We start from the raw sequence: 23,320 nt of genomic DNA, 5'->3' as shown, positions 1-23,320 counted from the left end.
TTCCTGAGGACCTGAGAAGGCCCCGAGCTCTCACCCCCGAGTTGACCTTGAGGCTCTGCACGAGCAGGAAGTGAAGTCTAAGAAGGCACGTTTGGCCGCTGTCTGGCTGAGGATCGAAGATGTACCCCACCGTGTGCACTGGGCCCCTGGGCGATGACTGGGAGATTTATGGGTCACAGGAATTTGAGGACATCTCTGGAACCAGCTGAGCAGAGGGTTCAGTGGCTAAACATGACAAAGATTACAAACTTTACAGAATTCGTTCAGAAAGGGTATTAAACAGAACAGCAAACGCTGGCGACAAAGGTCCAGAATCTGATCTCCAGATCACACCATACTTTGCTCCGTCACAGAGGCTACCTGCCCTAAAACCCTTCGGAGAGAGTCCAAACCCCTTAACAGGGCAGAAGGGCCTTCCGCCGTCTGGCCCCTGCCAACCTGTTCCGCTTTCTCCGGCACCTCGTAGCTGCCGCCCCACCTCACCTCACCCCATCGTTTCTGTTCCAAACACACCACCCTCCCTTTCACCTCTGGGTCCTGTAACTCGCTGTTCCTCTCACTCCAGCCTCACTCCTTGCCACCTCCTTTCTCCTTCTCACCACTAACACCAGTGCACCAGCTGGGCCTCGCTCAGATAGCCCACGCTCCTCAGGACATTCCGCTGGACCTCTCCTGACCGGGCTACGTGTCCCTCCAGAGGGCATGCACAGTGCCGTGGGCTTATGCTCCTGTAGCAATTGCAGCTTCTACTCCGGGGGTAAAAGCGCTCATTTATTTGTCTGCCTCTCTGCCCCATCCTGGAAGAAGGAGCTGTGATTCCAATGGCTTGCACGGTGCCTCTTCAGAGCAGGGCCAGAACGTTTGCTGAATCCGTGACCTCAGACTAAAACAAGGCACTCCTAAGTTAGCACTATTTGCAGGGCCCATTTTGATCATTTTATCCCCGTCCCAATGAGGGCTCCCCTTTAGTACAGACAGTATTAATAATAAAGTGCATTTTTCTTGAGACTTAAAAAAAAAAAGAGTTGTTCCATTTTCAGACCTGCTTACAGGCAGAAAGGGCATGGCTTGTCCTTCCGGTCTGTGTGCACGACCTGTACTCTGCGTCTCGGAGCCCCCTCCTCCCCTCGTCCTCAGCAGCCTGGCCTGAAGGCCGCAGGGCCATGTTGGTGCAGCAGATGCTGGGATGCAGGAGACAGAAGGAGCTAGGCGCCCAGTGAGGAAAAATGGGGGAGGACCATCGTGTTGCCCATTGGCCAGGATGGTTGCGAAGCGAGGCCCCAGTCATGGCTCCGGGATACAGGGGCTGTGCTCACAGTGATGGAGGCCTCCTTGGAGGACAGAACTTTTGCCTAAAGGGAATCACAGAAAGGAGGTGAGCGCACTTCCCTACAGGAGAAACTGGAAAAGGACAGCAGACAGAAGGATGGCAGTGTGTTGGGGAATAGCAAGAGCGGAGTAGGGGAGTGGGGCAGACACATGAGGCCCATTTGGGAGGGCTTTAAACATCATGCTAACATGTTTAATTTTTGTTCTGAAGTCAGGCGGGAGCCACTGAACGTCTTTGAGCAGGGGAGAAAGTGATGCGCGTGCCAAGTGGTATTTTATGAAGATGAAGCAGGCAGGGGTGTGTGCGGTGGTTGGAGGGGTAGAGGGAGGGAGTCCAGCGGCCCAGACGCCAGGCAGCTTGCCCCGATCAAGAAAGGTGCCAGCAGGGGCGCCTGGGTGGCTCAGCCGTTAAGCGTCTGCTTTTGGCTCGGGTCATGATCCCGGAGTCCTGGGATCGAGCCCCGTATCAGGCTCCCTGCTGAGCCCGCTTCTCCCTCTCCCACTCCCCCTGCTTGTGTTCCCTCTCTCGCTGTGTCTCTCTCTGTCAAATACATAAATAAAAATCTTTAAAAGGAAGGAAGGAAGGAAGGAAGGAAGGAAGGAAGGAAGGAAGGAAGGAAGGAAGGAAGGAAGGAAGAAAGAAAGAAAGAAAGAAAGAAAGAAAGAAAGAAAGAAAGAAAGAAAGAAAGAAAGAAAGAAAGAAAGAAAGAAAGAAAGAAAAAAGGTGCCAGCAGGAGGAGAAAACGAGGCACGAGCGTGAGGCGGAGAGTGCGTGGGCCAAGCGCGGCGCAGAATTCCCTCCCCGGGCCAACTCGTGGAACCGTCACCCTCACCTGCTAAGGCACTGTCCTTATTTTAAACCAGTCTCGCTAAGGTTGGGTAACCTGCTGTGGTCAGGCAGCCAGGACTGCCGGGGAGGCCAGGGCCTCGGACTCTAGCCCCACAGCCGGTTAACCTTGTCCAGCCGCACCGGGTACCTCATGAATGCCGGGCCAACTGACAAGTCCTGCGGCCCCTGGAAAGTGACCAGCATGAAGCTACCAGACTCCACAGGCTCTCTTGCTTCCTCCCCATAAGGTCTCCGTTTTGGGGCCGCACGACATTTGTGTTACCTTCCATGCTCCTGCACCTGCAGGCTCCAGGTGGCCTCTGATGGAGCCGTTTCATCCCCCCAGACACGTAGGTGGGGCCCGAGTGGCCATTGTCAAAAATGGCTCAATTGTGAATTGTGTTCAACAACGTTTAGAAACTCCACTATGCTGCATAAGCCTACCTCTGTGGTCGTAGGGGAGAGGTAAAGGACTTTAAGCTAAGAAGTGGGAGAGGATTAGACCCCGTTGCACTTGATCACTATAAGGTGGCGTTCTGACCTGACTTTGGAATAAACAGACTTAAAACGGTATTTCACAAGCAGCAGCAATTCTATTACATCCTAAGTTTTAAGAGCTTTTAACTTTGTCTTTCTTCTCCTCTTGTTACAAAGAGTGTAGTCTGAGCATGGGAATAAACTGGGGGGAAGAATGGCATTCTTTGTTTGCTAATGTGTTTTCCCTTTACTCACTATTGTGAAATGTAATTTCTTAATAGATGATGTTTAATGATCCATATTAACCTCTCTACGGGCTCTGTTGAGCATGACAAATGTGTAGATGATTACTTTTCAGTTTTCATTGAGAAGATAAAACATGAATATATTAAATTTGTATTTTAATCATGTTTTTCTACATGAGGCCCTTAATTTTTTAATGTTGTCATTGACAAAGACTAGTTACCCATTTTCCAACCAATGTTGCCCTTCCTCTTTAGGGTGTCCTCGGGTGCGGGACAGTCTGACTTCTCAGCTGTGGGCTCCCTGGGGCTGTCCCCAGCGGCAGCGTGAGCGTCCAGAGCAGCTCCTGCAGTGCTCACTTCCACCTTTGAGAACCACAGAGCAGCAGAATGTGCTTCACGGTTCAGGGAAGTCAAGGTTGCTGCTTTGGAATCGGATGCCTCTGTCTTGAATGAACTCCTCAGGACACGTCAAGGGTTGCAAATTCACTTCCTGTCTCGACGACACATCATGGAAAGTTCTGAGCCGTGAAACAGCCTGTCCTTTTATCTTCAAAGCTTGAAAGCTCTTGGATCTAAGAAGGAAATAGCTTATTTGAGTTGAAAAAGACTATTTGATTTGAGGGTGAGTAAACACAGGGTTACCAAAACACTAAAACCAAACCACTTTTAGCCTAATAAAAAACCCACATCGTTATAAGTCGGCTGGCAACTCATTAATGTCACCTCCAAACCAGGCATTCTACTGTTGGAAACTGCAAAACCGGGGTACGAAATGCCTACGTGCACACACAGCCCACACACCTGGCAGTGTTGGCAAAGGTCACTTGCCGACTAAGCCAATGGGCTTTTTCACTAACCACCAGAGTGGGGCAGGACTCTGACTGATGAGGTTTGACCACAGTGATTTAAGGCACCATTATTATTATTATCTGCCTATTAAATTACTAATTGTATGGCCGTAGGCAAGGTGTCCAAACTTGCTGAGCCTCAGTTTCTTAATCCATGAAATGGGTTAAATAATTCCTTTTATGCAGGACTGTTGATGAGAATTAGCACTAACACAGGCGAAGCTTCTAGCGCAGTCTGGAACATAGAACCTAATACCCAGTACTAATCGTTATGGCTTTTGTTCCTATTTGTGAGAAGGGTAGGAAGATAAGGAATTTGAGGAAAATGAATGTCAATGTTCTTTTAAAAGGAATGTCCCGGGACTAGAGTAGTTTCACTTTAAAATGTTGCCCACAGGGTTCTATCCTTTTAGATTTTTAGGACTGAGGTTCTACGTGTGTGTGTGTGTGTGTGTGTGTGTGTGTGTATAATAAAACCCACATAAATAGCTATTTCAATATCTTTTAAAATGTGTTGAAATTTCATGTTTGAAGGCAAGGATAGGGCTTCTGGTTTCCTGTTCCAAATATAAGGAACTTGGAAGTCCACACTCCCTCCTAACTACAGGTAAAAAGCTGAACGGACTGAAGAATCAGCAACTCTTCTTGGGCCCATAGAGAAGGGAGGACACAGGGCAGACCTCTGTCCCCGAGCTTGGAGACACAGCCGGACAACCACTGACTGACCAGAGGAGAGACCCGGGAGCCTGCCCCATGATTGACTAATGGCTGGAGGCTCCATGCAGATGAGTCTGAGAGTTAAAAACTCCAGGGGAACCTGGTCACAGGGGGCCCCCACAATATTACCTCTAGTAAACTGACTAGGTTCCCACAGTAAATATTGGCGAAAAATTCCCTTGGGTTTCCAGGAAGTGGGAGGAGGCTAAGGAACCATTCTGAAATACCCCAGAGCACTGTTTTTCTTAAAAAGACCAGCGCTCAGGGGAAACTAGTTAACCAAAGCCTTCCGTGCTTAATATCAGAGCGTAACTGGTACGGAGAAAGGGAATATCCAACTCTAGCCCACTCTTGCCATTCTGGTCTACCTAAAGGGAAAAAAAAAAGAACTGAGAAACGCTTGTGAAGCTCACAGTGCAGAGGCACAGGCTCACTAAGAGACTGAGACCTAAAGACAGGATGACGGAACGCTCCCCCTCCCCACACCTCGCCACCACATCACCAGAGGCCTATTTACAGCAGCTCTTTTTACCCGGTACATCATGTTCAGCTATCAAGAAAAAATTACATTCACACCAAAAGGCAAAAAAACACAGTTTGAAGAGGCAGAGCAAGCATCAGAACCAGACATGGCAGGGCTGTTGGAAATATCAGACCAGGAATTTAAAACAACTATGATTAATAGGCTGAGGGTTCTAATGGACAAAGTAGACAGCATGCAGAAGCAGAATGGCAATGTAAGTAGAGAGATGGAAATCCTAAGAAAACCGAGAGGAAATGCTAGACATCAAAAGCACTGATACAGAAATGAAGAATGCCTTTGATGGGCTTATTAGCAGACCGGACTGGATGGGGAATGAATCTCTGAGCTGGAGGCTAGGTCGAAGAATCCTTGAAAACTGAAAAGCAAAAGGAACAGAAGCTGAACAAAATAGAACAGAATATCCAAGGAGTGTGGGAAATTCCAAAAGGTGGAACATATATGTAATCGGAATGGGAATACCAGAAGGAGAAGAGAGGAAGAAACAGAAGAAATATTTGAATGACTGATAACTTTCCCCAAATTAAGGTCAGACATCGAACAACAGATCCAGGAAGCTCAGAGAATACCAAGCAGAATAAATGCAAAAACAAAAGAAACAAACACAGCAACAACAACAAAAAACCCCCACCAGACCTCAGTATATCATTTCCAAAGTACAGAAAGTCAAAGATAGTTTTGTAAAATCCTGAAAGAAGCCAGAGGTTAAAAAAAAAAAAAAAAATCTTACCTATGGGGTGCCTGGGTGCTGTCAGTTAAGCATTCGACTCTTGGTTTCGGCTCAGGTCAGGATCTCACGGTTATGGGACTGAGCCCCACGTCAGGCCCTATGCTCAGTGCGGAGTCTACTTCAGATTCTCTCTCCCTCTCCCTCTCTCGTTCTCTCTCAAATAAATAAAGTCTTTTTTTTTTTTTAATCTTACCTATCGAGGAACAAGGTTAAGAATTGCATCCAACTTCTCCTCAGAAACCAGGCAACCAAGAGAGTAGAGCGAAATATTTAAAGTATTGAGAGAAAAAAACCCACTGCAATTCTGTACCCTGCAAAATTATCCTTCAAAAGTGAAGGGGAAATGGACTTTCTCAGACAAATAAACATTTGGGCAATTTGTTGCCAGTAGACCTGCTTTATAAGATATGCTAAGGAGCATCTGGGTGGCTCAGTCGGTTAAGCATCTGACTCTTGATTTCAGTTCAGGTCATGATCTCAGGGTTGTGAGATTGAGCCCTCAAATTGGGCTCTGCACTGGGCCTGGAGCCTGCTTAAGATTCTCTCTCTCCCTCTTCCCCTCCCTCTGCCTAAAAAGAAAAAAAAAAAAAGAAAAGAAATGTTAAAATAAGTTCTCCTGAGAGAATGAAAATAATGTAGGTCAGAAACTCAGGTCTACATAAAAAAGGAAGAGCCTCAAAAAAAGAACAAATGAAGGTAAAATAAAAACTTTTTTTTCTTATTCTTAATTGATCTAAAAAACGGTTTTTTTCAAAATAATAGCAACAATGTATTTGATTATGTATGCTTATGTATGTATCTTATGTCTGTATATATATTTTATATATACATATGTTTATGTTTGCTTACATGTAAGTGAAATGAAGGACACCAATGATAACAAGGGATAAGAGGAAAGAATCGGAATTATTTTGTTTTTACAAGGTACTCACACTACCTGTAAAGTGGTATAGTGTTATTTGAAAGTGGACTTGGATTAGTTATAAATGTATGTTGCAAACTCTAAGACAATTACTAAAACAAGTTTTTCTAAAAGTATATTTGATATGCTAAGAAAAGAGAGAAATGGAATCATATATATTGTTTGATTAGAACCACAGGTCAAAAAAAATGTGGAAGACAAAAATAGGAACAAAGAACCAGGCAAAAAATCAAAAACAGTAACAAACAATGTAGATATTAATCCAACTATATGAATGATCACTTGAATATCAGTGGTTTAAATATACCAATTGAAACACAGAGATTGTCAGAATGGGGCAAAAAAACCACAACTCAACTATATGTTCTCTACAAGAAGTCCACTTTCAATATAAAGACACATATAGTTAAAAGTAAATGGATAGAGAAAAATATAGCATGTTAACACTAATCAAAAGAAAGCTGGAGTAGCTATATGAATTTCAGAGCAGACTTCAAAGTAAAGAAAGTTATTGGGCATAAAGAAGGGCATTACAAAATGATAAAGCAGTAAATTCTCCAATAAGACATAATAATTTTTAATGTGTATGTACTTAACAGAGCAGCCAACTTACATGGGAGAAAATTAATAGATCTCAAGGAGAAACAGATGAATCCACTATCATAGTTGGAGACTTTAACCCCTCTCTCTCAGAAATGAACAGATCCAGGAGACAGAAATCAGTAGGACAGAGTTGAACTCAACAACACCATCAACGAACTGGATATAATTGACATCTATAGACTACTTCAGAATACACATTTTTCTCAAGCTCACATGGAACATTCACCAAGATAAACCACATTCTGGGTCATAAAGCACACTTTAACAAATATAAAAGAATATAAATTATACAATATGTACTCTCAGGCCACAGTGGAATTACACTACAAATCAATAACAGAAAGATAACTGGAAAATCCTAAAATAAATAAAGATTAAACAATACACTTCTAATAATACATGGGTCAAAGAAAACATCTCAGGAAAAACTTAAAAATAAACTAAATACAAATGAAATAAGAATAAGAACAAAATGAGAATGAAAACACAACTTAGGAAAATTTTGGGGATGCAGTGAAAGCAGTTCTTAGAGGGAAATTTACAGCACTGAATGACTATATTAAAAAAGAAGAAAAATCCTGGGGTGGCTAAATCCGTTAAGGATGAGACTCTTAGTTTCGGCTCAGGTCATGATCTCAGGGTCATGAGATCAAGCTCTGCATTGGGCTCTACACTCAGTGCAGAGTCTGCTTGAAATTCTTTCCCCATCCCCCCTCCCTCAGCTCCTCCACTCCCCTCTCTCTAAAATAAAATAAATAAATAAATAAAATCTTTAAAAAGGAAGAAGAAGAAGGAAGCTCTCCAATAATCTAAATTTCACCTTTGGAAAGTAGAAAAAAGAGCAAATTTAATCCAAAGTAGGCAGAAGAGAACAAAGCAGAAATCGAATAAATTGAAAACAGGAAATCAATAGGAGAAATCAAGACACCAAAGCTGGTTCTCTGAAAAGATCATAAAAATGATAATATCAACCTCTAGCTAGACTAAGAAAAGAAAGAGTACATAGATTACTAATATCAGAAATGAAAGAGGGACAACACTACGAATTCCATGGAAAGTAAAAGGATAATAAAGAAATACTATGACATACTCTATGCCCACAGATTTGATAACCTAGATGAAATGGGCCAATTCCTTGGAAGACACAATCTGCCAAAACTTACATAAGAAGAACTGGACAATCTGAATAGGCCTGTATCTATTAGAGAAACCGAATCAATCATTAATAACCTTCTAAAATAGAAATCACCAGCCCCACATGGATTCACTGTTGAATCTACCAAACATTTAAAGAAGAAATTATGCTGATTCTCTACAATCTTTTTCAATGGATAGAAACAGGGAATACTTCCTAAGTCATCCCATCAGGCCAGCATTTCCCTAATACCAAAACCAGACAAAGACATTTTAAGAAAAGAAAACCACAGACCAATATCTCTCATGATCATAGATGCAAAAATCTTCAGCAAAACATTAGCAAGCTGAATCCAAACAAGTAAAAAAGAGTTAGTTATCTACCATGACTCAGGTTTATCCCAGGTATGCAAGCCTGCTTCAACACTCAAAAACCAACTAATGTAATTCATCACATCAAAAGACTAAAAAAGGCAAGTCACATGATCATATCAAATGCAGAAAAAGTATTTTACAAAATCCAAAACCCATTCATGATAAAACTCTCAGTAAACTAGGAATAGAGGGGAACTTGCTCAACTTGATAAAGACTACCTGCAAGAAGCCTACAGCTAACATCATACTTAATGATGAGAAATTTGACACTTTCCCTCTAAGGTCAGGTAAAAGGCAAGGATGTCCCCTCTCACCACTCTTTTTTAGCATACTGGAAGTCTTTGCTAATGTAATAATGCAAGAAAAGAAAAGAAAAGAAAAGAAAAGGTATACAGATTGGGAAGGAAGGCATAAAACTGTTCACAGATGACATGGTCATCTATGAAGAAAATCTGAAAGAATCAACAACAAAAAAACCTCTTGGAACTAATAAATTATTAAGTTTTGAGGATACAAGGTTAATAAACAAAAATTGTTGTTTTCCTATATACCAACAATGAACAAGTGGAACTTGAAATTAGAAACACAACAGCATTTACATTAGCAACTGAAAAAATGGAACACTTAGGTATAAATCTAATAAAATATATACAAGATCTATATGAGAAAAACTATAAAACTCTGATGAACAAAATAAAAAGACTAAATGGAAACATATTTCATGGTTAGGAAGATTTAATATTGTCAAGACGTCAGTTTTTCCCAACATGACCTATAGATTCAGTGCAACCTCAATCAAAATTTCAGGGAGTTATTTTATGGATATCAACAAACCAAATCTAAGTTTGTATGGAGAGGCAAAAGACCCAGAATAGCCAACATGATATTGAAGTAGAAGAACCAGGTTGGAGGATTACCATAAACTTCAATAGAACTCAAGACAGTATGGTATTGGTGAAAGAGAAGATACATAGATCAGTGTAATAGAATAGAGAGCCCAGAACTGATCTTTGACAAAGAAGCAAAAGCAATACAATGGAGCAAAAAAAGTCTTTTCAACAAATGCTGCTGGATCAACTAAACATCTACATGCAAAAAAAAAAAAAGGCGAATCTAGACACAGACATCAACACTCTTCACAAAAATTAACTGAAAATGGATCATAGACCTAAATGGAAAACACAAAACTATAAAACTCTTAGAAGACACCATAGAATAAAACCTATATAGCCTTGGGTATGGTGATACCTTTATAGATACAACACTAAAGACAGGATCTATGAAAGAAATAATCTGAGCCTCATTAAAATTAAAACCTTCTGCTCTGTGAAAGACAATATGAAGAAAATGAGAAGACAAGCCACAAACTGGAAGAAAATATTTACTAAAGACACTTCTGGTAAAGGACTATTATCCAAAATATACAAAGGACTCTTAAAACTCAACAATAAGACAACAAACAACCTGATTTAAAAATGGGCAAAAGACTTCAATAGACATCTCACTAAAGAAGATATATAGATAACAAATAAGTATATGAAAAGATGCCCCAAATCATATGTCATCAGGGAAATGCAAACTAAAACAGCAATGAGGTACCACTACATACCTATTAGAACGGCCAAAATCCAGAACACTGACAATACCAAATGCTGATGAGCATGTGGAACAACAGGAACTCTCATTCACTGCTGGTGGGAATGCAAGATGGTGCAGCCACTTAAGAAGAGTTTGGTGATTTCTTACAAAAGTAAACATACTCTTACCACATGATCCCGCAACCACATTCCTTCGTATTTACCCAAAGGAACTGAAAACTTATATCCACACAAAAACCCACATACAGATGTTCATAGTAGCTTTATTCATAACTGCCAAAACTTAGAAACAATCAAGATGTCCCTCGGTAGGTGAATGGATAAATAAACTGTGGTACATCCAGACAGTCAATATTACTCAGCACTAAGAAGAAATGAGCTTATAGGGGCTCCTGGGTGGCTCAGTCGGTTAAGCGTCTGCCTTTGGCTCAGGTCATGATCCCAGGATCTTGGGATCAAGCCCTGCAGCCGGCTCTCGACTCAGGGGGGAGCCTGCTTCTCTCTCTTCTCCCTCTCCTCCCAGCTTGTGCTCACTCATGCTCTCTGTCGCTATCTTTGTCTCTCTCTCTCTCAAATAAATAAATATAAATTTTAAAAAAGAAGAAGAAATGAACTTACTAAGCCATGAGAAGACAGGGAGGAATCTTGAGTGTGTATTACTAAGTGAAGGAAGCCAATCTGAAAAGGCTGTATACTGTATAACTCAAGTATATGGCATTCTGGAAAAGGCAAAACTATGGAGACAGTAAAAAGAGCAGTGGTTGCCAGGGGTAGGGGAAGGAAGGGAGAGATAAATAGGCAAAGCACAAAGGATTTTTAGGACAGTGAACATACTCGGTATGATATTATAATGATGGACATATGTTGTTATACATTTGTCCAACATGAAGAGTGACCAATAAGGTAAACTATTGGCTGTGGGTGAGCTTGACATGTCAATGTATGTTCATTCTTGGTAAAAACTGTACCATTCTGGGGAGCAATATTGACAATGGCAGAATATATAAATGTGAGGGGAGAGGGGGCATATGTGAAATCTCTGTAACTTTCTCTCAATTTTATTGCAAATCTATAACTGCTTTTTAAAAATTGTCTTTAAAATAAAAATAAAATTTTTAGGGTTGCCTGGGATTCAGTCAGTTAAGCGTCTAACTCTTGATTTTGGCTCAGGTTGTGAGATCAAGCCCTGTGTTGGGCTCTGTGCTGGGCGTGGAACCTGCTTAAGATTCTCTCTCCCTCTCTCTCTGTTCTCCCCCCCTCGCAAAATGAATAAATAAAATAAAATGTTTAAAAAGGAAAGGGTCCCTTTTGATAAGACAGTTTACAATAAAAGCCACAGTATGAAATTATTTCTAGAGAAATGTTAAAATGATAATGCCACTTATTTCCAAAAATAAAATGATAGTCAAAAAATATATAGGAATTCCTTTTAAAAGATTTTTTGTTTGCTTGTTTTAAAAACAGCTACAAAGCAATGGAGACTGGAAGAGAATTTGGTCCAAAACCCTAGATCAACACAAACTCTTACAACTAAAGCACAAAACTTAGTTAAGAACTAAGGTAAAACAAGACACACAAGCTGCATAGTTTTCATTATTTAGTAAAAGGAAGCCCATCAGCGTATAAGGGCTGGAAGGAACTGATCATAGGTAAGCCTTTATATAATAGTGATTTGATGTAACTGTTTCTCACACTGACCATCTTCAGAAGTCAAGGATACAATGGATTTATGGTTCTTTGCCAGCATTTCTCTGGGGAGCTAATACAATATAGCCGGAACGACATCTGCTCTCTGGTGATGGAGTTGACCTGACGTGTAAGATATTTATAAATAAGGCTGACCAAATGAGAAGAATGTGAGGTGAGTACAAATGTTTTGGGAGTGTCTGTTGGGTGCTAAGGACAGCCCACTGTCCTCACTGGCTTCCAGTCACAGCGTCCCCCTTGGTGTCCGGCTTTGGCAATAGCTTTAATGCTCCTTCCTGTGAATTTCTGTCACCTTCTTTCTTGACACTTTCTACTATAGCTTCTTAGCTGGTGAGTGACCCTGGCCTTTTATTCCTGTAGTAGTTAGTGCAAATGTCACTCCAAGTGGAAAGAAGTTTCCAAAGTTACTCACGTGTTGCCTGGGCTCAGCATTTAGGAGGAGAGTTTAATTAGAGAGTTGAGAACCATCTCTGATAATCCTCACTTGTGGGGGAGGGGTAAGAGATGAGCACTGCCTCTCCTTTACCTCAATCCCCCAGAAGAATGTGGAGAGCTTCACATTCTGTCGTCTTAATTTTAAAAATGAGAGGTCATTTTTCATTTTGCAAAAATAAAATTATATTACAAATTTGAATATTCTTTTTCAAGCCACACCTCTCTCAGACTCCAACGGTGGAGCAGGGAGGGGGAGGTACCTTCACCTCCAAATACCACATAAGAAGAAGGGAAGGTTAGCAGGCCCTTGGGCTCTTTTTTGAAACTCATTTTGTTTATTCAATTGTTTAGTCATTCAACACGGTCTGACATGTAGGTATTCTGACTAGCTTGTTTAAAGGAAGGCTCCAAAGTTTTGGTGGCCATGATTGAAGGAAGCAAAGCTTCAAATTTCCTATGAAAATTACCCCTGCTTGGATGAAAGATCAGCTCCTCCCAGGTGGATTAGAAAAGAACCAGAAAGCAGGACTGAGACTTTCCTCAGGAAATAGTTTCTTCGATGTGTCCACATGCTGAAGTGCACCGGGGAAAGCCCACAGTTTTAAGGGTGAGCCTTACAAATAAAAGGCCTCAAAGAGTTTTAACATGATTTCTGTAAAACGTATTATCTTGAATGTCACCTGCTGTAACACACCAAGATGAGTGGGTCGTCAAATACACTCCAGGAAGTTTACCTGCTCACTTGGAGTTTAGTACAATCCGTCAGGATGCTGAAGAGTGTTGCCAGAACCAAGAGTGTGTGGCAAAATGGCCCCTGGATCCAAACACTGAGCGCCTCTTTCCGATTAGAGCTGGACTCAAGGGCTTCCTGAGAACGTTGCTAGCACAGCAGAGAACCATGCCATCGTAAGTCACTTACCCTGGCAGAACTTACACTCATCTGAGGGTGACAGAACATTTAAAAAATGTCATCAAATCAGAAGTTTAAAAGGAGAGGACTGTAACATTGTGTTATGCCAATTAGAGTTGAAATTTGCCCTCTCATTTTGTGCCTTTGGGTGATTCTCAACACATCAGGCAGTTCTTTTATGAATTTTCAAGAGGAGCATTATAACCCTTCTATAGATGTTTCCTGAGGGAACTGCTCCTATAGAATCAAAGATAGGTGGTTGACGACATTATGTGCCTTGTCAAAATCCTTTAGCCTGAATCTAATTACGAGGAAATAATCAGACAAGTCCGAACCAAGGGCCCCTCCACAAGACAACTGATCTGGCTGCTCTAGGCGAAAGAGTGGTGAAAACCAGAAGAAATCCGTGCTGACTGGCTTCTAGAGTGAAAACTTTGTCACAAAGAACATTCTTGGGCCAATTGGAAGGAATTTTATGTAATTTTATTGTGTTAATGTTACATTTCTTGCATGTGATAGTGATATTATGGTTGTGGAGAAGAAAGTGCTTGTTCTTAGGGAGTCCCTGCTCAAGTATTTACAAGTCAGGAGTCATGATGCTTGCAACTTTCAAATAGTTCGAGAAAAAAGTTGTGTGTGTGTGTGTGTGTGTGTGTGTGTGTGTGTAGAAAGAGAGACGCATACATACACACAGATAAGGCAAATGTTGCAAAACAAGTGGTAAATCTAGGTGAATGGGCTCACCATACACTTTCAGCTTTTCTGTGGGTTTGAACGTTTTTATGATACAAAAGGTGTGGTGGGGTCTCAAGTTAAGTCCACAAGAAGTTGTTGGTTAGCCCAGTTGCCTGCCGGTAATGGGGTGGCTGGGGAAGGAGGAAAACTTTTTATTGTAGCACACAACTTTCTGTACCAAGTTTTGAACAAAAGAAGATGGATTATCTATACCAGAAAATAAATAGCATTTATATTTAAAAACAAAAATATAGGTGGTTGATGAATAATAAGTTGCAAAAGTTGTAATGTTGCCAAAAGCCTTAAGTTATTCTTCAGCTTTCTTAAATAAGTGAAACTAAGTGTAGCAATAGTTGGTTCTAGAATAGGTAGGCCTTAGAGCATCTGCTTTTCCTGGACTATATTAAGTCGCGAGGCTCCGGCCTGTTGTTTATGGAGAGGAGAGCTGGGGCCGCTGACAAGAGCATGAGCATCCCCCCACCTCAATTCTGGAGAACCTGCAGATGTGGGAGGGAAGCGTGCACAGACCTGAAGCACTAACAAGAAATGGTGAGAAAACCCTGGAGGCACGGAGGGCTGTTGCTAACTGTGGGCCGGGCTGGGTGTGGGACCGCAGCATGCTGCTGTGGGCGGTGTGGGACGGAGCAGGGGCACATTCTGGAAGTTTGAGGCTCAGCTAGTGCCATTCTCCCACACTGGCGTGGTCAGAGCTCACCCACTGCCACAGAAATAGACAGCCACAGCCCCGATCTCAGGGATGTCGGCTCCCCAACCCTGCCGAGCTGAGGAGCAGATGAAAGCAGGCCGGGGGGGGGGGGGGGCTGACCCCAGCACTAGAGCCCTGCAACCTGGGGGCCCTGCCTCCTCCCCAGGGCTTCGTCTGCCTGAAGGCCTACAGACACAGGCCTGAGGAGGGGCGGCCCTGGTGGGGTGGCAGCAAACAGGGAAAATCAGAGGCCACAGTGGACCTGTGGGACTCATTCCCTCGTCTCTGCTTAGGCTCGCTGGGAGGAGCACAGGAGAGGGCCTGAGTTTTGGCTGCTCCCTACCACACATTATCAGAGAGGGAAGCTACCACTTTCAGAGGGATATGAGCCCCCGGGCCAAGGGAGTATCCAAGTCACGTGAGCCAGGACCAAGAAGTTATCGAACAGGAAGCGTGGCGCAGCTTTTGGTGCCTGACTCTCGAAGGGGGGCAGGGAGTGATCCTAAGGCCCAAGGAAATTCTCAGGACAGCAGTAGGAATTTCAGGGGCCCCTGTGCTACCTCCCCAGCGCGAGCAACAGAGATTTGGGGGATGATGTTAACTCTACCCTTCCTGACCGTTTTAAGGATGTCCTTTGCCACCCTCAACACTCACTTTAAAGAACTGGTTCTTTGCCACCCTTCTCACAATCGACAGCTACATGCCGTGCGTTGCCCCACTGAGGTGGAGAACCGTGTCTACACAATCAGGTCTGATTGTGTTCGTCTCCAGCCTAAAAGCTTGTAGTGGCTTTCTACCATCAACAGAAGGAATTCGGAATGACATACAAGGCTCTTTACATCCCAAGCCCAAACTGCCTTCCCAGCTTCGTCTCCTGCCCATTCTCTAAATGCCTTACACTTGAACCACACAAAAATCTTCATCCCAGGATGGCAAAGAGGCCACTTCTCAAGCACCAGTCCTGAGGATCTGTTATTACTGCCTGGAACCTTCTGGAGGGGGGAACCGGGAAGAGCCTGCTGTGGGCAGTTGGCTTGGCTGCCATGGGCCCAGGAGGTGGGGAATGGCGTGACGTGCTGTGAGTTAATGAGCCTTCCCGGGACATTCCCCGTGAAGATCAAGGCTTTTCATAACTTCTTGCCTTTTGAAATGCTGTTAGAACTGCCTAGAAGGTTCTTTCCCACTCTGCCCTCCAGTTAAACTCCTACTCATCCTTCAAGACTCATCTAAATAATAACCCCTCTTAGCATCGTCTCCTTCCCCCTTCCAGACTCCAGCCCCTTGCCAGTATGGCTGGTGCCTTCCTTTCTCCACGGCCGTGGTTGTGATTATAGGCTCATATCACACGGGACTGGAGTATTTGTTTATTGATCTTTCTCTCCAGCCATGAGCTCCTGGAGGCAGACACCATGTTTTGCTTTTCTTTGCATCCCCTCTGGGAATGTGCAATGCCTGTCACATAAATATCATTTAATAAATGCTTAATTAATTAATTAAATGTAAGTGTCTAAATAGCTAATTTTTTTAAAGATTTTATTTATTTATTCATGAGAGACAGACAGAGAGAGAGAGGGAGAGAGAAGCAGAGGGAGAAGCAGGCTCCCCACTGAGCAGGGAGCCCGATGCGGGACTCGATCCCAGGACCCTGGGATCATGACCTGAGCCGAAGGCAGACGCTTAACCATCTGAGCCACCCAGGCGCCCTAACTAGCTAATTAATTATCGTGGATAATTGTATATTACTGAAGGACCTGTCCAGGGTGGTTCTTTGGAATTTGTGCCTGGAGGGAGGGTAAAATTAGTTTAGGCTGGCTTATCCTGGAGGTGGGTCAGCATGATTTAATGATAGAGCCTTGCTATGCCTCCCTCCAAACACCTGCCTATTCTCCAGACCGAGGTTTTCCCCTGAAGGGTCCCTGCCTAGCAATGTTGGCCAGTGTCAAGCAGTGAATGTGTCAGCTGCTACAGGTATGCATTTCAAATTTCCTCCTAGACCCAAAGGAATGACCTTGTTCTATGGAGGGAGACATCATATTCCCCTGCAGGCAGGCAAACAAACAAACAAACGAAAAAAGTTGGGCTGTTGGACCATCCAGAATGAAAGATATCCAGTATAAAACAGCTTACCTGGGGGCTGGGGCTCCATGCAGAAATAGCCCAGGAGTCAGGCACCCTTTGCGAGCTCCTCCCTATGCTTCTCCACCTTTTCGGGGGGCGCTTCCTCCACCGGGAATTCTCCATCCCACCCTCACTGCCCCTGCAGCCTACTGGGGAACACCTACCCGCCTTTCAAAACTGAGCTCCGGGTCATCTTCCCGAGGACGCTCCTTTGATCCCTCCCAGCCCCCACCCCTGCCAGGCCCCAAGGAGCACCGACCCCTCCCTCTGTCTCTCACCGCACCTATCCCTTGATCGTGCTATTTCTGGGACTGAGACCTCACAGATCCCAGCTGGGAGGCTGGGACAAGTAGGGACAGAGAGGCGGGCCGGCATCCCGGGCAGCAGGCGGACAGCAGCCCCAAAGGCATGCACGTGTGGCATGGCGGAACTGTGGGTTCCCACACCTGGGGGCCCACCTGGTGTGCAAGCCAGCAAGTGGGGCCCAGTGACAGCACTCTCCAGGCTAGGCGGCCACCAAATGGGGCTTGCCGGCCGCACCTTGGGAATCTGCTGCAATGGCGATCCATATGCAGCCTGGGAGCACTTCTTTCTTCCCTTTTCCACTACAGAAAAAACACTAACTTGGAGCACAGGAATATTGCAGAATAAATTAAAGTCTTCCTTGCAAGGAACGCAAACATCCTTGCCAGGATGGAGAGGCCACCTGGGGTTAAGAGAGAATGATAACAGCTCAGGCCGGAGAGATCCATGAGATCCAGAGCCCAGTGCGGTGACCCGCCAGCCAGCGGCACAGAAACGCCATCCAGAAGAGCTTTTGAGCTAAGATCCCGAGTCAGCTGACAAACGGGAGTAAGAACCAGAGAAAAGGGTACCAACGTTTTGTAGGCATTTCTTCCATGGCTGTTCTTCAAGAGGCATCTGCTTCAGGAGTTAATATTAAGTACACATTTTTTTAGAGAAGGGAACTCTTCTTTAAAAATCACAGACAGAAAAGCTTGTCCCTAATTCCGTCCCTCTCCCTTAAACCTGGTTTTGATTTTAGCCTTCCCATTCCAGCTGGGTGGCCAGGCACGCTAAGCACGATGCAATAGCCGCACTCCTAAAATCACAGAAACAAGGTTTCCAAAGCTGGCTTAACTTCTAAAGATTAACTTAACAAAAGAGCAAATACACAGCCCTTACTATGTGCTAGGCTCTGTTCTAAATGCTTTATATGAATTCATTAAGTCTTCCCAAGTACCCTGTAAGGTAGCTACTCTGACGATGTCCATTTTCCAGATAAGGAACCTGAGGCTGAGAAAGATCACGGACTTGCCCCAGGCCTCAGAGCCAGGAGAGAGAAGGTGGGCATTTGCAGCCAGGCAGCCGCTAGGCCCCAGGATATACACTTTTACCAAGGAAATAGCGCACCCTCAGCACAAAGGCCATAGAGTGAGGGGGGCAGGACACATAGGAGGGTCACCTCTATCATAGCAGGGTTATAGCAAGGCTAAGTTGGATTTAGGGGATGACTATTCATGGACGAGGAGGAATGAGGAGGGGAAGGAATGAGAAGCTGGAGCACCCAGTGGGGGCTCTGGTCAAAGAAGCTGTTGCCCGGGTGGGTGATGCCTGAGAGCCGCCAGGGGCCCAGCATGGATGGTCTGAGAGAATGTCAAGGGTCAAAACTAGAGTGATCCCAAAGACAGGCAAAAGCTGAGATGAGCCCTGACGTTGAGGATATAAACAAGTGTAGAAAGCCAATGAGAGGCCAAGAGACCAGCCTGGATGAAGAACAAGGAGATAAGGTCCCATGCGTACAGGCAGTGGGGTGGCCCAGTTGGAGCCACCTGGAATGTGGTTGATGCAGCCACCTGAAGGCCACAGGGTCAGGCCGTGAGGAGGAGGCCTGGGTCAGGGAGTGCCATGATAAAATGACCACCGGCATTTGAAGTCGGGCCACCGGCAATGAAAATCGGGCCCCGTAGAAAGAACTGGGATTGACTCCTCAGGAGCATGAAGTCAGGAAATGTCTGGGCTGGACCTCTGACTTCCACTGGGCTGGGAGGCCATGGTTCTGGGCTTCTCCCTCAAAGGCCCCAAGGGAAAACCCCCCTTCTGCAGCCACAGTCTCACTTGCCCTGGCCTTACTTGCTGAGGGTGCTGATGACTTAGGGCAAACCTGCCACCATGTCAGGTCTTATAAATTCTGGGCACTAAGCAGCTACTAAGCTATAAAACAAGAGCACACAAGTCATTAGCAACATACCAGTGATCTCATAATGTTACTGTGGAGAGTTGCCAAGTAAATAATTTCCTTTCCAACCACCAAGTATCATAATGATACAACCAAGAAAGGTGTCTATTTATTCCCGGCCAGTCTCCCTCAGATTTACATTCCAATCATGAGTGGGACCTGTCACTGCATTTCAATGCCTTACTTAATCAAATGGTATGCTGGTTGACCCCAGTGTGTCTTAAAGTTGGGATTATTTATGGATATGGTTTCTTGTGTAGGGTCACTGTGGGGCCTAATCTACATATGTCTCTCAGGAGAGCTGGGAAGTTATTTGCATAAGATCCCCTAGGTTTCTTGGGAGGGTCTACAAAGAGGACAGTGGAGCAGCTGAAAGGCAGATTCCCCACATTTAGAACCCAGCTACCCAAGGGAAACTCTAGCAAAAACCCCAAAAGGGAGTACTTTGGGAAAGCAAGCTCTCACACCACCTCAAGGCAAGAGTGAGCCAGCAAACACTTGCTCTGCTTCAGGGGGCATCTCAGTCAGTACAACCTACCATGGTGCCATGAATAGCCATAGGCTCCCCAGTTCCTCTGAGGCCCTTACTAGAGAAGGGGGTGCTCTTGTGAGCCAGACCACAAGTACAGTAGACTTCCACTACATTTGGTTCAAAACATTTCTTAAGCACCTCCTGGGGTGGGGAGCAGGGGGGATCGGGGGGAGTGGGGGGAGGGGGAGGGTGGGGGAAGGTGGGGGAGGCAACACCAATAGGTGTGATTCTTGTCTTCAAAGGCTCTTATGCTCCACTGAAGAAGAGACAGATGTGCCATCAAAACCAGAGCAGTGGTTTATCTTTTATCTTATTGCTTTATGTCTTCCTTGGTGGCTGGAGCCTTCCATCATTATGTAATTACCTTTTGTCTCTAGTAATTTTCTTTGCTTTGAAGTCTACTTTAACCAGACATTAATATAGCCACTCCTGTTTTTTATTATTACTACGACTATTATCATGAATGTTTGCATGGTATATCTGTCTATTCCTTTACTTTCAACCTACCTACCAGTTATATTTGAAGTATGTTTCTTATAAACAACATATGTTGGGCCATTTTTTAAATCCACTCCATCAATTTCTGTCTTTTCATTGTTATATTTAGAGCATTTTAGGTAACTGTGCATGCATTAGGGCTTAAATTGGCCACTTCATTATTTATTTTCTGTTCATTTCCTCTAATTGCGCCATTTCCCTTTTCTTACCTTACTTTGCATTACTTGAGCATGTTTTAAGATTCCACCTTGGTATATTTATAACACTTTTGAGTATCTTGTTCTGAATAATTTTTTTTAATTTTTTATTGTTATGTTAATCACCATACATTACATCATTAGTTCTTCATGTAGTGTTCCATGATTCGTTGTTTGTGCATAACACCCAGTGCTCCACGCAGAACGTGCCCTCCTTAATACCCATCACCAGGCTAACCCATCCCCCCACCCCCTCCCCTCTAGAACCCTCAGTTTGTTTTTCAGAGTCCATCATCTCTCATGGTTCGTCTCCCCCTCCGACTTACTCCCCTTCATTCTTCCCCTCCTGCTATCTTCTTCTTTTTCTTTTTTCCTAACATATCTTGCATTATTTGTTTCAGAAGTACAGATCTGTGATTCAACAGTCTTGCACAATTCACAGCGCTCACCATAGCACGTACCCTACCCAATGTCTATCACCCAGCCACCCCATCCCTCCCACCCCCCACCACTCACCAACCCTCAGTTTGTTTCCTGAGATTAAGAATTCCTCATATCAGTGAGGTCCTATGATACATGTCTTTCTCTGATTGACTTATTTCACTCAGCATAACACCCTCCAGTTCCATCCACGTCGTTGCAAATGGCAAGATCTCATTCCTTTTGATGGCTGCATAATATTCCATTGTGTATATATACCACATCTTTATCCATTCATCTGTCGATGGACATCTTGGCTCTTCCCACAGTTTGGCTATTGTGGACATTGCTGCTATCAACATTGGGGTGCACATACCCCTTCGGATCCCTACATTTGTATCTTTGTGGTAAATACCCAGTAGTGCAATTGCTGGATCATATGGTAGCTCTATTTTCAACTGTTTGAGGAACCTCCATACTGTTTTCCAGAGGGGTTGCACCAGCTTGCATTCCCACCAACAGTGTAGGAGGGTTCCCCTTTCTCCACATCCCTGCCAACATCTGTCGTTTCCTGACTTGTTAATTTTAGCCATTCTGACGGGTGTGAGGTGGTATCTCATGGAGGTTTTGACTTGGATTTCCCTGATGCCGAGCGATGTTGAGCACTTTTTCATGTGTCTGTTGGCCATTTGGATGTCTTCTTTGGAAAAATGTCTGTTCATGTCTTCTGCTCATTTCTTGATTGGATTATTTGTTCTTTGGGTGTTGAGTTTGATAAGTTCTTTATAGATTTTGGATACTACCCCTTTACCTGATATGTCATTTGCAAATATTTTCTCCCATTCTGTCGGTTGTCTTTTGGTTTTGTGGACTGTTTCTTTTGCTGTGCAAAAGCTTTTTATCTTGATGAAATCCCAAGAGTTCATTTTTGCCCTTGCTTCCCTTGCTTTTGGCGATGTTTCTAGGAAGAAGTTGCTGCGGCTGAGGTCAAAGAGGTTGTTGCCTGAGTTCTCCTTTAGGATTTTGATGGATTCCTGTCTCACATTTAGGTCTTTCAACCATTTGGAGTCTATTTTTGTGTGTGGTGTAAGGAAATGGTCCTGTTTCATTTTTCTGCATGTGGCTGTCCAATTTTCCCAACACCATTTGTTGAAGAGACTGTCTTTTTGCCATTGGACATTCTTTCCTGCTTTGTCAAAGATAAGTTGACCATAGAGTTGAGGGTCCATTTCTGGGCTCTCAATTCTGTTCCATTGATCGATGTGTCTGTTTTTGTGCCAGTACCATACTGTCTTGATGATGACAGCTTTGTAATAGAGCTGAAAGTCCGGAATTGTGATGCCGCCAGCTTTGCTTTTCTTTTTCAATATTCCTCTGGCTATTCGGGGTCTCTTCTGGTTCCATACAAATTTTAGGATTATTTGTTCCATTTCTTTGAAAAAAGTGGATGGTATTTTGATGGGGATTGCATTGAATGTGTAGATTGCTCTAGGTAGCATTGACATCTTCACAATGTTTGTTCTCCCAATCCATGAGCATGGGACGTTTTTCCATTTCTTTGCGTCTTCCTCAATTTCTTTCATGAGTATTTTATAGTTTTCTGAGTACAGATCCTTTGCCTCTTTGGTTAAATTTATTCCTAGGTATCTTATGGTTTTGGGTGCAATTATAAATGGGATCGACTCCTTGATTTGTCTCTCTTCTGTCTTGTTGTTGGTGTATAGGAATGCCACTGATTTCTGTGCATTGATTTTATATCCTGCTACTTGACTGAATTCCTGTATGAGTTCTAGCAGTTTTGGGGTGGAGTCTTTTGGGTTTTCCACATACAGTATCATATCATCTGCAAAGAGTGAGAGTTTGACTTCCTCCTTGCCAATTTGGATGCCTTTGATTTCTTTTTGTTGTCTGATTGCTGTGGCTAGGACTTGTAATACTATGTTGAATAGCAGTGGTGAGAGTGGACATCCCTGCCACGTTCCTGACCTTAGGGGAAAAGCTCTCAGCTTTTCCCCATTGAGAATGATATTCGCTGTAGGTTTTTCATAGATGGCTTTTATGATATTGAGGTATGTACCCTCTATCCCTATACTCTGAAGAGTTTTGATCAAGAAAGGATGCTATACTTTGTCAAATGCTTTTTCTGCATCTATTGAGAGGATCCTATGATTCTTGTTCTTTCTTTTGTTAATGTATTGTATCACCTTGATTGACTTGCGGATGTTGAACCAAACTTGCAGCCCAGGGATAAATCCCACTTGGTCATGGTGAATAATCCTTTTAATGTACTGTTGGATCCTATTGGCTAGTATTTTGGTGAGAATTTTTGCATCCATGTTCATCAAGAATATTGGTCTGTAGTTCTCATTTTTGATGGGGTCTTTGTCTGGTTTTGGGATCAAGGTAATGGTGGCCTCATAAAATGAGTTTGGAAGTTGTCCTTCCATTTCTATTTTTTGGAACAGTTTCAGGAGA

The 23,320-nt window shown here is 43.7% G+C and overlaps 1 protein-coding gene across 1 annotated transcript in view; it reads right to left on the bottom strand.

Annotated features, from left to right (window-relative positions):
* Positions 1-3,019: 3,019 nt before the first annotated feature.
* Positions 3,020-23,320, bottom strand: part of KATNAL1 (katanin catalytic subunit A1 like 1) — a 130,641-nt gene continuing 110,340 nt past the window's right edge. Inside the window, exon 10 of the mRNA XM_027588352.2 lies at positions 3,020-3,452. Within this exon, the coding sequence (XP_027444153.1) occupies positions 3,430-3,452 (23 nt within the window). The 3' untranslated portion in view covers positions 3,020-3,429. The remainder of the gene's footprint in view (positions 3,453-23,320) is intronic.

The sequence above is a fragment of the Zalophus californianus genome, chromosome 3 (assembly GCF_009762305.2).
Source record: "Zalophus californianus isolate mZalCal1 chromosome 3, mZalCal1.pri.v2, whole genome shotgun sequence".
NCBI classification, from domain to species: Eukaryota; Metazoa; Chordata; class Mammalia; order Carnivora; family Otariidae; genus Zalophus; species Zalophus californianus.
Note: the sequence above shows the minus strand (reverse complement) of the source record. Positions and strands in the feature narration are given on the sequence as shown.